Here is a 15,958-nt window from a genome sequence, read left to right on the forward strand (position 1 = left end):
TTTACTTCCTGGATCTCTTCAGGTAGATATTTAGATCACCGGTGAACAGATAAACCCCCTGCATAATGCACTTCTGCTTATCTGGAAGTTAAAAAGGTTATAATAAAGGGGGGAATGGAGGGGGTTGCTTATACAGAGTTCATTATGTCTAGTTAAAGGGGTAGCTCATCTTTAAGTTAGCTTGTAGTATGTTATAGAATATCCTATTCCTAGCACCCTTGGAATTGATCTTCATTATTTATACTTTATTGCTTATGAGTGAATTGCCATCCTCTTCTATTTATTAGCAGCAGGCAAAAAAACAAAACAAAACATTGCTCGATAAGGCTAAAATATTACTTTTAGTGTTTTTATTAATTATGGAGAGCTGCTGAACAAAAAGCTCAATAGCTGATAAACCAATGAAGACTAACTGTAGATTTTTGAGAATATCACTATCACATCATATAAAGTAAATTCAAAAGTCAACTAACCCTTAAAAATTTTGGTGTATCATTCACTCATTGTTTTGTCATGGTTTCATGAAAATCTAGGACAGCAAATACACATTTGCCAAAATTGTCACCCTGACTTTCAAACTGGGCATATTGTGTATCCAGGAGAGCAAATTACGAGTGTTATTACCTTGGTTGGACGTATCATGATTGTATCCTCTTCCTTCATCAGGCTGGTTATGTACAAAATAGAGCTGCTCAGGAATCATACTTGCAACCTTTTCTTTCAAAGCTTGATGACTATTAGACTCTGGCCCAAAAAGTTTTCCCTTTTCTCTCCTTTCATGGGCCATAATCTTTTTGGTCCTAGCTTTGATGTTCTCCCAGCATTTCTTCAGCTGCTTAAAATCCCTCAGTGACACACTAGGCTGGGAATTATATTCATGGGCTAAAGCTTGCCACGTGCGCTGCTTTAGGGCTATAGTCCGAGCATCACTTTTCTTACATTCTAGGACATACTTATACTTTTCCACCAAAGCCAGTAACACGCTCTTTTCCAGCTCCGAAAAGTACTTGGCAGGCTTCAGCACTTCGTTGTTTTGCATTTTCAACTGAAAGGCAGACTCCCTAGAATAAGACCAAATTAGAGGTAAGTAAAATTGTAATATTATTTAATACTTCAGGTTTAAATCTTCAATTCACACAAATTCTTTTTTTTTTTATTAAAACATCCACACCTGTAATATATCTATTTAAAAATCTCAATTGTCAATCATATATTGCCTGCCCTGCCTCTATGCCTTAGGTAAAAATAATTTCACTTTCCATTCTGCACTTCCTAGAGGTCACAGCACTCCCATCATTCCCTATCCCTCCTCAATCGTGTAGCCAGTGCATGGGCGGTGCGCTAGGTCCCCCATTCTGATACACAAGCAAGATGTTTGCATGACGCAAAACTTGCCTTAACAACAGTGTTAAAGTGTTACCTACCTGCTTGCTGTGATTGTGAATTAAAAGACTGAAGGAAACAAGATTGAAATAATTTATACAGTGTTCATGAAGTTCATTTTGCTTTGTTTATTAGGGTGACAGGTCCCCTTTAAATTACATCTATTGTGATAGATATTGAAACTACAGTTTGTGTCATTAAACATTACTGCTAAAGCACATGGAAACTTAAAGGGGAACTATTGTGAAAGTGAAAATGTAATATAAGTTATAGCATACTGAAATAAGTTCTCTACATATAATTAAAAATTCTGTACAGTTTTCTGAAATAATTAAGTTTATCTTCACTATTCCTCTCTCAGCATTTGTATCTCTTCGTTCTGTCTTCATGCATGAGTTGGGTGTCCGATAATCATTGACAGTTAGAAGATGAATTAGAGGTCACTCTATTAAAATCACCAGACATCATGTTTCTATTCTGCTTAACACGACTGAGCAATAGGAGAAGTGGCAAGAGGCAATGTTAATCAACTTTGTATCAACTTATTTTAGTAACTGTATTTTCCTACTTTCAATTCAAAACGGTCATTAATTGTATATGCCAGTACAAGCACTTTTGGGAAAAAATTCATATCATACTGACATACATTGGAAAGCAAAATATATTTAGTATCTACAATTAAATGAAGAACTATTTTTCATATTCTAGTGGCTACAAAGGTAACAAGAAAGATGCAACAACTGAAACAGTAACAGAAAGCCTACAATTAAAAATATATTTACTTTGTGTTCCCTGTGCAGTTCCTTGGTTCCACTTTAGACGGTCAACAGCATTACATAGTAAGTAACGTTGAAAACAGACACATGTCCATCAGTTCAAGCTTTTAAGTCTATATATAACCTGCCTAACGGTTAGTTGTTCCAGAGAAAGGAAAACATTTCAGGCCTCTCCAATTTGCCTCAGAGAGTGAAAAAATTCCTTCCCGACTCCAAGATGGCAATGGGACTAGTCCCTGGATCAACTTGTACTACAACATAGCTTTGATAACCCTGTATTCCATCCCTTGCTAAAAAGCCATCCAGTTATCTAATGTATCAATCAGCCTGTATGACTGATTCAGGGAGATAATTCCACATCTTTACAGCTCTCACTGTAAAAAAAAAAAACCCTTCCGAATATTTAGGCAAAAACTCTTTTTCTTCTAATCGGAATGGGTGACCTTGTGTCAGCTGGACCTACTGGTAAATAAAGCATTAGAAAAATTATTATATGATCCCCTTATATATTTATACATAGTATCATATCACCCATTAAGCGCCTCTTCTCCAGCATGAACAACTCCATCTTGGCCAGTCTTTCATCATAGCTGAGATTTGTCCATACCTTTTACCAGCTTAGTTACCCTCAGGGCTGGATTTACAAAGTGGGCTCCCTTAGGCCTGCTGTAGTCCGTTGCCCCCATCCCCTCCATTTTATTCTCTAAAATTTTTATTATTGGGACCTGAGCAATGTAGAATGGCATACGGGAAACTATTGTATCTCCTGAGCATCCCCAGTGTTTCTTAACCAATGCGGGCGTGGTTGGGCAGCATGCTGCCCCCTAAAATCCTGCCAGCCTAGGCCAGGGCCTTGGTGGCCGCTCCACAAATCCGGGCCTGGTTGCCCTTCTCTGCAACCTCTATAATTCAATAATGTACTGTTTGAGCACTGGAGACCAAAACTGTATGACATATTATAGATGAGGCCTTACCAGTGCTCTGAACAGTGGAACAATAACCGTCTTCTCTTATGAATCTATACCCCTTGATGCTGCTGACTGGCATTGCTTGCTACATCCAAGTTTATTATCGATAACATAATCCTTCATGGCAGAATCATGTAAAATATGACAGAGAAAAGTAGCCTTTGGTTTAGAATAGGAAATTAATTAGAATTTTGCATATGAAGCATGTCCATGATGATTTTTATTTACATAAAAATACAGTAAAATATTGACACTATATCCAATATATTAAGAACTCAAATGAACAACATACAAAGAAATGCATTTTATAACAGATTTGGACTTAATTTATATTTAAAAAAAAAAGAAAGAAAAAAAAAAAAACACTGAAATGCTGTTGTAATATTTTTATTTCAAAACACATTTATTAAAAATTCTCCCCCCATGGTGCAGATTCTGTACGTGATTTAAAACTTGCACTGTACAGTTTACGTGCAGTACAGCACACATGTGCCGTATATATATCCCCACTAAACTGGTAAAATCTGGACAAGTTTAGGATGTGACTGGAGATTTTAAAAGGGGCAGGAAGAAAACATAAAACAGTGTTTCAGGAGATGGAGTAATTACCAGTTTGAGAGTTTTTGTAGTCCTGGCTTTAGTTCTCCATTAGCTTCTGCCTCTGGATTCTCAGCATTCTTAAGAGCCACTGTAAGAAACACTGAAGCACCATGTCGTGCCCACATACCACAATGCCTCCCAAACAAACTGCTCGCCAACAACTCATTTCAGTGCTGGAATAAACAGCAGCAACACAACCAAAAGAAAGGAGTGTTGGGGAATGAACAGTTAGGGGCAGATTCATTAAGGGTCGAATTTCTTAGTTAAAAATACTTCGAAATTCTACCCTCGAATTGAAATCCTTCGACTTCGAATATCGAAGTCGAAGGATTTAGCGCTAATCCTGCGATCGATCGATCGAAGGATTTTTCGTTCGATCGATTCGAAGGATTTTAATCCAACGATTGAAGGAAAATCCTTCGATCAAAAAATCACAGGCAAGCCTATGGGGACCTTCCCCATAGGCTAACATTGACTTCGGTAGGTTTTACCTGCCGAAGTAGGGGGTCGAAGTTTTTTTTAAAGGGAAAGTACTTCGACTATCGAATGGTCGAATAGTCGAACGATTTTTCGTTCGATTCGTTCGATTTCGTTCGAATTCGAACGAATTTAACCAATTCGATGGTCGAAGTACCAAAAAAATACTTCGAAATTCGAATTTTTTTCATTCGAATCCTTCACTCGAGCTTAGTGAATCGGCCCCTTAGTGTATGCGAGTGGAGAGAATGGGAACTAAACAGAAGCACACCACTCATTCCAGCAAGGCCTACAAAGAAACCGCAACTTTGGGCATCCATTTACATCGCCACAGAGGGGAAAAGAAGAGTAGCAGGGGAGTAACTACCCCCATGTGACCCAAACCCATGCAGATCAGAACAGGATAAACACAAATGCACAATGTAATCATGGAGAACCATGGTGAAAGTAGGGGGGGGGTTACAGATTCTAACCCCTCACACAGGTAGCTTGCAATAAATAATGTACCCCCTACTAAAGTTCACTGTGTCTCAGAATACAATACATACAGTCATATGAAAATGTTTGGGAACCTCTCTCAGCAGACATAATTTATTCCACTTTCAACAAAAAAGAGAACAGTGGTATGTCTCATTTCCCAGGAACATTTGAGTACTGGGGGTTTTCTGAACAAAGATTTTTAGTGAAGAAGTATTCAGTTGTATGTAATGAAATCATAGAAACAAAGTTAGGTTGGAAAAAAGACACACGTCCATCAAGTTAAACCTTTTAACTTTTTTTTTTTTAACCTGCCTACGAGTTGATCCTGAGGAAGGCAAAACATCCCCAATTTGGCCAGTCTTTCCTCATAGCTAAGATTTCCCAAACTTTTTACCAGCTTAGTTGCCCTTCTCTGTACCCTCTCTAATGTCCTGTTTGAGTGATGGAGACCAAAACTGTACGGCATATTCTAGATGGAGCCTTACCAGTGCTCTATAAAGTGGAATGACCACTTCTTGTGAATCAATGCCCCTTTTAATACATCTCAAGACCTTATTTGACTGGCATTGTTTGCTCAGCCAAGTTTATCATCTACTAGGACTGCAAGTTCCTATTCCATAATGAATTTGCCTAGAGCAGTCCCATTAAGGGTATACGTGGTTCAGATATTTTTACATCCAAGGTGCATGACTTTACATTTATCAACATTGAATCTCATTTGCCACTTAGCTGCCCAGATTGCCAGTTTGTCAAGATCCTGTTGCAAGGATGCCACATCATGGATGGAATTTTTTGGGCTGGGTATTGTGTAATCTGCAAACACTGATTACCTACAATACCCTTCCCTAAGTCATTAATGAACAAGTTAAATAAAAGTGGATTGAATACCGAGCCCTAAAGGACCCCACTAAGAACCTTACTCTAAGTAGAGAATGTACCAAATGGCAACTGGATTCTAAAATAAAATAAGGCTAAAAATGCTGTATTTTTTATACAACATATAAACATGAACTTACTGCACCAGAAGCCTAATTAAACGAATTTATGCTTTTAAAGTTGGCGCAGGGGGCTGTCATCTTGTATCTTTGTTAAACATCTTTGTAATACCAAGACTACACACATGCTCAGTGTGGTCTTTGCTTCAGTTGGGAGGTTAAGCTTAGGGATTGTCATAAATGATCAAAACAGCACAGGTCAAATAATATCTGTCAGAATATACAGACTGTACTGGGTCTGTGGATAAAAATCTACACAGTTGTTACAGGGAAACAAACAAAGCTGCTCGAGTTCTGGGAATTAAGGTGGGGGGGGGCTCCCCCCTGTCATTTGAAAGTATTATTGTTTCCCTGCACAGCACTTAGGGACCGTCTGGTTTCCTGACTGCAAGTAAAATGAAAATGAAAATGTACACATTTTTTAGTTAAAGTATATTGGAGATAGGTTTCTTTTTCATTAAAGAAAGTAAAAATGGGATTTTATTTTTTTGCCTTTACGTGCCCTTTCACAACCACCCTTTGTACCCGATCCTGTAGCCAGTTTCCTATCCATGTGCAATCACTTCATTAAGCCCAACAGACCTTAGTTTAGAAAGCAGTCGTTCGTGGGGCACGGTATCCAACGCTTTGGCAAAATCCAAACAGATCACATCAACTGTACCCCCCCCCCACACTGTCCAGCATCTTACTTACCTCATCATAAAAAGCAATCAAATTTGTCTGACATCCAATCCGGCTTTATGCCAGGGAGATCTGCCACCTTTGACATCCGTCGCCTATCCACAAATATCCAGGTTGCACATGCAGAAAAGGATCCAGGGTCATAGCCTCATTAGACTCAGCAAAGGCATTTGATTCTGTAGAATGGCCATACCTATGGGAGATGCTCCGGAGATTTGGTTTAGGAGAGTGTTTTATTAATTGGGTAAAACTCCTATACAAGGCACCAAAGGCAACGGTCAGAGTTAATCGCATCACCTCTCCCTCCTTTGCACTGATGCGAGGCACTAGACAAGGTTGTCCACTCTCGCCTATATTATTCGCCTTGGCAATCAAACCCCAAGTGATACTCATCAAGAACTCAAACGCCATTAAAGGACTGACTTTTCAAACAGTTGTTGAGAAAGTCTCCTTATTTTGCTGGTCGATGCCGGAGGCTCACTGGAATCCCTTCTACAAGCAGTTGATCAATTTGGCCACTTCTCAGGACTGCTTATTAATTGGGACAAGTCCCTCCTTTACTCCTTGGACAATCAGCACCCCTCCCCACTGCCACCCCTCTTAAATGGGTTACCTCTTTAAAATACCTGGGAATTACTATACACCCTAAACAGGATCAATATCTAACTCTTAATCTTGCCCCCATCTATTCCTCACTAGCAACAGACCTCTATAATTGTGCCAAGTTAGCCCTGACACTATGGGGGTTGTATAAATATCTATAAAATGATATCTCTCCCCAAATTCTTATGTTTTGCACAATATATGCTATACCTTATAGCAAAAACATTAAGAGATAATAACAAAATCCTGACTCCCTTCCTATGGAACAGCAAATGACCCGGGTATCCCTGAACAAATTGGTTGCACCTTATGAAGCAGGGGGGACAGGCACTCCCAGTTCTCCAAAGATACTATATGACATCTCAATTGTACTACCTCCACTGGTGCTCCCTCCCAGATCTGTACAATCCAAATATGGCTATCCAGGCCCTACTTCTGGTATTTCTGGAAGGACTTTCCCTATTGACACAAATAAGACCTACCAAAGCTTCCATCCACATCTCACAGTCCTACATAAAAACCAGGGCATTAGCCCTTAAACTACACAACATATCTCCTCCACTAAAATCACTTAGGCTTCCTGTATGGGTCAATTCATATCTCCCACATTTTAGACAACTCCACAAGACTTCACATATTGGTTAACCCATGGCCTGGAATACCTAGGCAACCTCCTTATAGACTCCACCTTCCTTACCTATGGACAACTATCTCTTAAATGCCAGAATGATAAACCTCATTCTTATAGATATTTCCAGCTTCTGCACACCCCATAAACTAGTTTCACAACTATACCAAACCATTCTAGCCACAGGAAACAAGAGCATTGAGACATCAAAAGCCCACTGGCTAACAGATAATCCTCAATTAACCCAAGAGGACTTGGAGGGAGCTACCAACAACAGCTATAACTACTTAATCTCAAAAAGGGATAGGATGGTTCAATACAAAATAATTCACCAACTGTATATAACCCCAAGCAAGTTGCATGCCATGGGAGGGAACATGACCCAGTCAAAAGAAATCCAAGTGCAGGACAAATCCACAGCAGTTTTCTTTGACTGCAAAATCTTTTATTGGGAATGTGCAAAACACAACATGTTTCGGGCTAGGCCCTTTATCAAGTGTGCAGGAACATACAAGGTGTGGGCATTTAAGCATTTCGTGACCTTTCACCTAATGTGATGCATTGTGGGTAAATCAAAATGGTATTGATTAAACCATTTAAATCAATTAATGTGAATAACACGCATTTTTTTTTTAAAAGTGTCCATAAAAAAAAAAAAATGTATGGGTTATTTAAATGGTTTAATCAATACCATTTTGATTTACCCACAATGCATCACATTAGTTGAAAGGTCACGAAATGCTTAAATGCCCACACCTTGTATGTTCCTGCACACTTGATAAAGGGCTTAGCCCGAAACATGTTGTGTTTTGCACATTCCTAATAAAAGATTTTGCAGTCAAAGAAAACTGCTGTGGATTTGTCCTGCACTTGGATTTCTTTTGATTGACTCTCTATTGGGGGATCGACACAGGATACCCTGCAGGATAACTAAACCAAGCAACTAAACGGTGAGCTGCAACCCATCTTTATACTTAATAGGGAACATGACCCCTCTTGTCTCCGGTGCAATACCTCCCTAGCAACCTTCTTCCACATGATGTGGTTCTGCCCCCCAATAATAAGGTGTTGGACTAAAATTCTCAGTGTACTAACTGAGCACGTTCACTTCCCAAAAATTGATTCACCTCTTATATGCCTCCTGGGAGTTCTAGAGGATATTGTAATGTCCAAATATGCTAGAAATAGATACCGTTCAGTAATATGCTGTGAAAAACATAGCCATGCACTGGATGGGGCCCTGACATCCAACAGTCAAAACATGGAAACAATTGGTTCACAATGCTATTCCCCTAATTAAACTGACATATGAACCCAGAGGGACGCAGTCCAAATATGAAAAAATCTGGAAACCATGGTGAGGTGGATCGGAACTAAAAATTCACTCAAATTTTGTATATTGCTACTTACTGTATCGAAATATTGTTTATATGCTACTGATGTATCACCCACTGTTGCTTCCACTTACTACAGTATATACCCTGAACTGTAATGGTCTTGGCTGTATGTATGTTATAAAAAATCAATTAAAAAGTTACCTTTGAAAAAAATAATTTAACTAACACGACCTATCCTTCATAAAGCCATGCTGATTGCTCCTCATAATGCCATTCACAAGGACAACATTTTGAATGTGATCCCTTAACAAGCCTTCAAATAGTTTGCCCACCACAGATGTCAAACTTACTGGCCTATAATTGCCAGGCTGAGATCGTAATCCCTTTTTAAAAATATTGGAATGACATCAGCTTTACTCCAATCCAAAAGGTACCATACCAGATGAAAGCGAATCTGAGAAAATCAGAAATAGGGGCTGGTCTAAAACTGAACTAAGCTCTCTGAGAACCCAGGGGTGTATGCCATCAGGTCCCGGAGCCTTGTTTACATAATTTTTAATAAAGTTTTATGGATCATATCGCAAGTCAGCCACTGACTAGATTTGGCTGAGCCATCAGTGCAGCTATGAAATGAGCCTGGGAACTCAAGACTCCTCTATTGTATACAGTGAAGAAAATAACTGATTTAGCACATTTGCCTTTTCTGTGTCTGTTACAACCATACTGGTAACATTATTTAATGGAGCAACACTCTCAACCTGCATCTTTTTACTATTTACTTTTAATATATTTAAAAAACTTTTTGGGGTTAGTCTTTGCCCCTGCTGCAATGCACTCTTCATTTCCTTTCTTTGCCTTCTGGAACTGCTGATTTACAACATTTATAATAGTGTTTATATTCATTAAATCATCATCATTTATTTATATAGTGCGGTCAAGATATGCAGTGCTTTACTGCAGTTATAGCAAACCGGGAATAAATGGTGGATAACAAACAAGGATTACAGAGTACAATAGGGTTAGAAGGACCTAGAGATTAGAGTTTACAAACTAAAGGTTAGGGTGCAATTGAGACATTAGGATTATATAAACACTGTCATTTTTGATACAGCAATGATTAATTAAGGTACATCGAATAAGCCTCTTTAAACAGGTGGGTCTTTAAGGAGCGCTTGAAAGTTTGGAAAGAAGGAGAAAGTCTGACAACTTGTGGCAGAGAGTTCCAGAGAAAAGCAGAAGCCCGAGAGAAGTCTTGTAGACGAGAATGGGCAGAAGTGAGGCGAAGATCAGAAGCAGAGCGAAGGTTTCGTGAAGGAGTGTATTTGGAGATTAGAGATGAAATATAGGGTTTCATTATTAAGGGCCTTGAATGTGAGTGTAAGTAATTTGAATTTGATTCTAGAAGCAACTGGGAGCCAGTGAAGGGACATGCATATGGGAGTAGCTGATGTTGAGCGGCGAGCTAGATGAATGAGTCTAGCGGCCGCGTTTAGAACAGATTGGAGTTGTGAAAGGTGACTTGTTGGAATACCTGTGAGGAGTAAGTTGCAGTAATCAAGGTGGGAGATGATGAGAGACAATCAGTGTTTTAGTTGATTCTGAACTGAGATATGGTTGTATTCGAGCAATGTTGCGCAGTTGAATACAGCAAGATTTTGCAAGTGTTTGAATGTGTGGTGAAAAAGACAGATGTGAGTCTAAGATAACTCCTAGGCAGCGTGCCTGTGTGGTGGAATGAAAGGTGGTGTTTACGGTGAGTGATATCTGAAGAACAGGGGAAGATCTTGGAGGAAATATGAGTTCTGTTTTTGAAAGGTTCAGTTTCAGGTGGCGCTGTGACATCCAGGAGAAGACAGCAGAGAGACAGTCTGTGACTTGGGAAAGGACAGAATTAGAAAGATCAGGAGTAGACAAGTAGAGTTGGGTGTCATCAGCATAAAGGTGATACTGAAGTCCAAATGACTGAATAAGTTTTCCTAGTGAAGTTGTATAGAGCGAGAACAGCAGGGGGCCAAGAACAGAGCCTTGAGGAACTCCAACAGAGAGTGGGAAAGTAGCAGAAGGAGAGTTAGAGAAGGAAACTTTAAAGGAACGGTCAGACAGATAAGATGTAAACCATGAACGAGCAGTGTCCCGAATGCCAGATGAGTGTAGAATGTCAAGGAGGAGTGTGTGGTCAACTGTGTTAAATGCAGCTTCTGTCCCAACAGACTTGTAGTTTTTAATTGCCTTTCTCTTCTTTCCTATTAACTTCTTTCCTTTCATATTAAGGTGATTCTTAGAGCTTCTACATTTACTCCTAAAGGGGATAAATTGAGAACAGTAATGATTTAATATCATTTTAAAGGACAACCATTTCTGTTCTGTGTTTTTAGCTGAAAACACAGATCTGAAGGGCAGCTCTCAAGGCACTAAAATTAGCTTTTCTGAAATTCATGTTTTTTGTTGCCCCAGTGTATATTTGTTTTTTGCACCAGACATTAAATGATATAACATTATGGTCACTATTGCCCAGGGGTTCAATGACTTGCACATTTGCTATAAGTTCTGGGTCATTTGAGATCACTAGATCCAGAAAAACTTTGTCTGGTTGGCACCTCCACAACCTGTGCCATAGTAACATAGTAAGTTAGGTTGAAAAAAGACACACGTCCATCAAGTTCAACCTATAACTTGTCATGCAATAAGTTTATAAACTTGTTACCCAAACTAACAGCCTTTTCTATTTGCATCAGGAGCTTAACCTCCTCCTCTTCACTTACATTAGGGGGTATATAGCATAAATTGAACAAAAAGATTACGAAGGGTGCACTGCAAGGTGTAGAAAGGCTAGATTGGACTTTGCTAAAAAAACATCTAAAATAGCCAGCACAGTTCTGGAAAAAAAATTCTTTGGACAGATGAAACCAAGATCAACCTCTACCAGAATGATGGCAAGAAAAAAGTATGAAAAAAGGCGTGGAACTGCTCATGGGCGTGCATGGCTGCCAGTGGCACTGGGATACAAGTGTTTATCGTTGATGTGACACAGGACAGAAGCAGCTGAATGAATTCTGAGGCTTTAGAGACATACTGTCTGCTCAAAAACATAAATTGATGGCAATTCATAATACAGATGAACAAAACATACAGCCAAAGAAACCCAGGAGTTTATTTAAGCAAAGAAGTGGAATATTTTTGAATGGCCAAGTCCATAACCTGATCTGAAGCCAATTGAGCATGCATTTCACTTGTTTAAGACTAAACTTCGGACAGAAAGGCCAACAAACAAACAGTAACTGTAAGCAGCTGCAGTAAAGGCCTGACAGAGCATTAAAAAAGAGGAAAGCCAGAATCTGATGATGTCCATGAGTTCAAGACTTGGCTGTCATTGCCAGCAAAGGGTTTTCAACCAAGTATTAGAAATGAACATTTTATTTACAGTTTAATTTGTCCAATTACTTTTGAGATAGATAGATAGATATTAGTTAGAAGAAAAACCGCACCAACCAGGGCTTAATATAAAGACAAAGTGTCAACATTTATTTTCAACGTTTCGGCTCTGTAGCTTGAGCCGTCTTCAGGAGTAAAAAAATATTGTGTACAAACATACAAGTTTAAATAACCAAATATAACCGCCAGACCATGAAGTGACGTGTACAGCTTGATGAGTGCAAAGGATAAACCCCCTTTCGTGACGTATTTGTTGCCGTAATAGTTAAATATGCGTGACTCTTCCTGCCCGTGAACAACCAATATATGCCATATTACGTGTGAGAAAGTAATAACGGATAATACCCGACCATTAGTGACGCTAAAAGAATCTGCTGCCATAAGGTAGTGCAGATCTAGTAAAATCAAACCGGCGCTCCACCAATCCTCCCTATTCAAGGAAAATCTGATGATGTCCATGATGATGTTCATGAGTTCAAGACTTGGCGGTCATTGCCAGCAAAGGGTTTTCAACCAAGTATTAGAAATGAACATTTTATTTACAGTTTAATTTGTCCAATTACTTTTGAGATATATTTTACACAAAAGCCATGAATATCCTGTAAATTATATCCTTATAAACGGTGAGTAGTGATGTCATCAGTTATAAACGGTGAGTAGTGATGTCATTTCTGTCACGAATTATATTAAAGTATTATAATAAAGTAAATAAAGTAATTATATTAAAGTATTATAATAAAGTACCCCCAGTTGTAAAATATGAGGATATTAGAAGTTACCTCGGAGTTCCATGACCTGTATAAAAACACCCGGCCTTCGGCCTCGTGTTTTTATATGGTCATGAAACTCCTCGGTATAACTAATAATATCCTTATATTTTACAAGAGGGGGTACTTTATTCACTATATAATCTGGGAGTACTGATGTCAAACGGCGAGTTATGATGTCATTTCTGTTGCAAAATAGGAGTATATTAGAAGTTACCTCGGAGTTCCATGACCTGTATAAAAACACTCGGCCTTTAGCCTCATGTTTTTATATGGTCATGATACTCCTCGGTAACTTATAATACCCTTGTAATTTACAAGAGGGGGTACTTTATTCACTATATATTTATATCCTGAATCCGTTGTACAGGCTGATACATTAGATAGGTTTAAGAAGGGTATGGATGGCTTCTTGGCAAGTGAGGGAATACAAGGTTATGGAAGATAGCTCATAGTACAAGTTGATCCAGGAACTAGTCCGATTGCCATTTTGGAGTCAGGAAGCAATTTTTCCCCCCTCTGAGGCAAATTGAAGAGGCTTCAGATGGGGTTTTTTGCTTTTCAACCTAACTTACTAGGTTACTATATAGAGATATAGATATATATATATATATCTTAAACCTATCTAATGTATCATCCTGTACAACGGATTCAGGGAGAGAATTTCACATCTTCACAGCTCTCACTGTAAAAAAACCTTTGTAAATATTTAGGCAGAACCTCTTTTCTTCTAATCTGAATGGGTGACCTTGTGCCAGCTGGAAATACCTACTGGTAAATAAAGCATTAGAGCATTATATGATTCTCATATTTATACAGTTATCATATCACCAAATTTGGAACAGGTGCTGCCAACTTAATTATTCAATTTACTACTTGGTTGCTTGTACTTATACATTTTAAATTTTTACAACTGCGCTCACCAAGTAATAGATGTGGTTCGAGTGCCACTGCCCCTAACACATCGCTAACTTAAGTACAATCTTTAAAATAAGGTGCACTCACCGCTCTGCGTTGGTGGCCCGGGTGCTGCGACCTGAACCCCTGGCTTGGGGAGAACACGTTACTTTGCAGATCTGCCTTGGGCACGCACTCCAAAGACTCCTCAGACACAGTGTAAGATCAAACGGATAATCTTTATTCCACAGGTAACACTTTATGCGTTTCGTATTTCTACACGTAATCATAGGTAAAAACCTATATAAATATACACACACACACACACATATAGTCAAATACAAGAGTCCTCTGCACTCATGCACTCAACCCATTATCAATATATTTAAGGCAGTCTTGATAAAGGGCCCTGCGTGGCCCGAAACGTTGCCAAACTTTATGTCTGCCGTGAGCCAATAAAAACACTTTTCTTCACAAGACAAGTTTGATCGGTGTGCTACAGTTTTCTTTGGATGTTCGAGTTATTTGGACCTTGAGCAGGAGGTCCTGTGGACTGTTTAGCACCCGAGAGGGTAATTACGTTCAGGTGAGCACTCTAATTCTGTGTATATTTAAGACAGTGACATTTTGTGCATACTGCTACTAAAAAATGCCTTACCCTTTAAACAAAACAGGGATTGTTTGTCCATATATTGCAATATATTTAAGCTGGCCAACTACGTCAAAGTCATCCCATATCAGGCCAGTCCTATGCTCAATTTTATCTGATTCATTAAGAATTCTATTGCAATAGTCCCTGCATTTGTAGCAGCTAGGTGTCTGTGAAACAAGGTAAGGAGAGCTGAGCTGGTGTCCTCACCTCCCCCAGTTTCCTCTTGGTGCAAGTTATAGTTTTCTTCTCCCTCCTCAGGGGTTGCTGTGTCACCTGTCATCTTTCAGGTTAGGTTGGGTGTAAGGGGCAAGTAATTTGATCAGTTCAGTGATCAGAGTCGTTGCAGTGTGGGAAGCTGAATCTGGGTAAGCTCAGCAAGTGTGAGGTCCAAGTAGTTCCCTGATGTGCCAGAATCCATTATCCACACCACTTGCCACCAGAAATGTCATGCAACATGTGACGTATCGGAGACTTGCACAAAACAGGGACAGACCACAATCTATGAATAGGGTTTACACAGGGGCTTTATTACAAATATAAAAAGCAGGGAATTAGCATGTGAAGCACCAAAGTCCCAATAACACTCCCCGGCCAAATATATAATATAGAGCTTCCCCTGATGTCAGTCCACAGGTTTCCAACCCCAAAGTCCTTCTTACCCAGTCTCCAAGATACAGACCACAAGCAACACAAGGTCAGGGGGTTCCTTCAGGTAATTCCAATGGTAAGGGGAACAGTTAACTCCACAGAATAACAATACCTCAAGGGTATAAACAATCCTCCGGGAGGTAGGGAGATCCAAACTGTTGGAGGGAGTCTTCCTGCCGCAGCTAGGGTAGATTCCAAGGAGGTGCCAAAGTGGGGTGCCCTGCTGCAGCCAGGGTGCTCCCCAGTTTCAGAAGATGCCCCAAGCCAGGAGCTTCACACATGCAGCTTACTCAGCCCCTGCTGCAACCACACCCGCTACACCGATTTCACAAACCAACACAACTTTGTTTTTGTTTGTTTGAGGGAGGGATTTTGCCAGACCCCCCTGGTTTGAACTGGTATGTTATCTATGTAGCTTTAGTGGGGTGGGGGCTGGGTACTGTTCTGTGACTTTGTGTCCTTTCTATACTGAAAATGTGGGAATTATGGGAAAAAGGTGCAAGCACAGTCTAATAGCCAAACCACATGTCCTTTTATATCTCAGCATTTGTCACACCCATGCCCTAGCTTTCCAAAAGAGCCTGAGAAGTCCACTCTTGAAACAGTATTGAAATACTGTCTAAGAGAGTACCGG

The 15,958-nt window shown here is 39.5% G+C and overlaps 1 protein-coding gene across 14 annotated transcripts in view; it reads right to left on the reverse strand.

Annotated features, from left to right (window-relative positions):
- Positions 1 to 15,958, reverse strand: part of msantd3.S (Myb/SANT DNA binding domain containing 3 S homeolog) — a 52,607-nt gene that overhangs the window by 31,008 nt on the left and 5,641 nt on the right. For all 14 annotated transcript variants that reach the window (XR_001933703.2, XR_001933700.2, XR_001933698.2 and 11 more), the window contains one exon: positions 625 to 1,061. Coding sequence is in view for 7 of the 14 variants with exons in the window: in XM_018241644.2 (XP_018097133.1) it covers positions 625 to 1,039 (415 nt within the window). In the remaining 7 variants the exon portion in view is untranslated. The remainder of the gene's footprint in view (positions 1 to 624; positions 1,062 to 15,958) is intronic.

The sequence above is a fragment of the Xenopus laevis genome, chromosome 6S, assembly GCF_017654675.1.
Source record: "Xenopus laevis strain J_2021 chromosome 6S, Xenopus_laevis_v10.1, whole genome shotgun sequence".
Lineage (NCBI taxonomy): Eukaryota > Metazoa > Chordata > Amphibia > Anura > Pipidae > Xenopus > Xenopus laevis.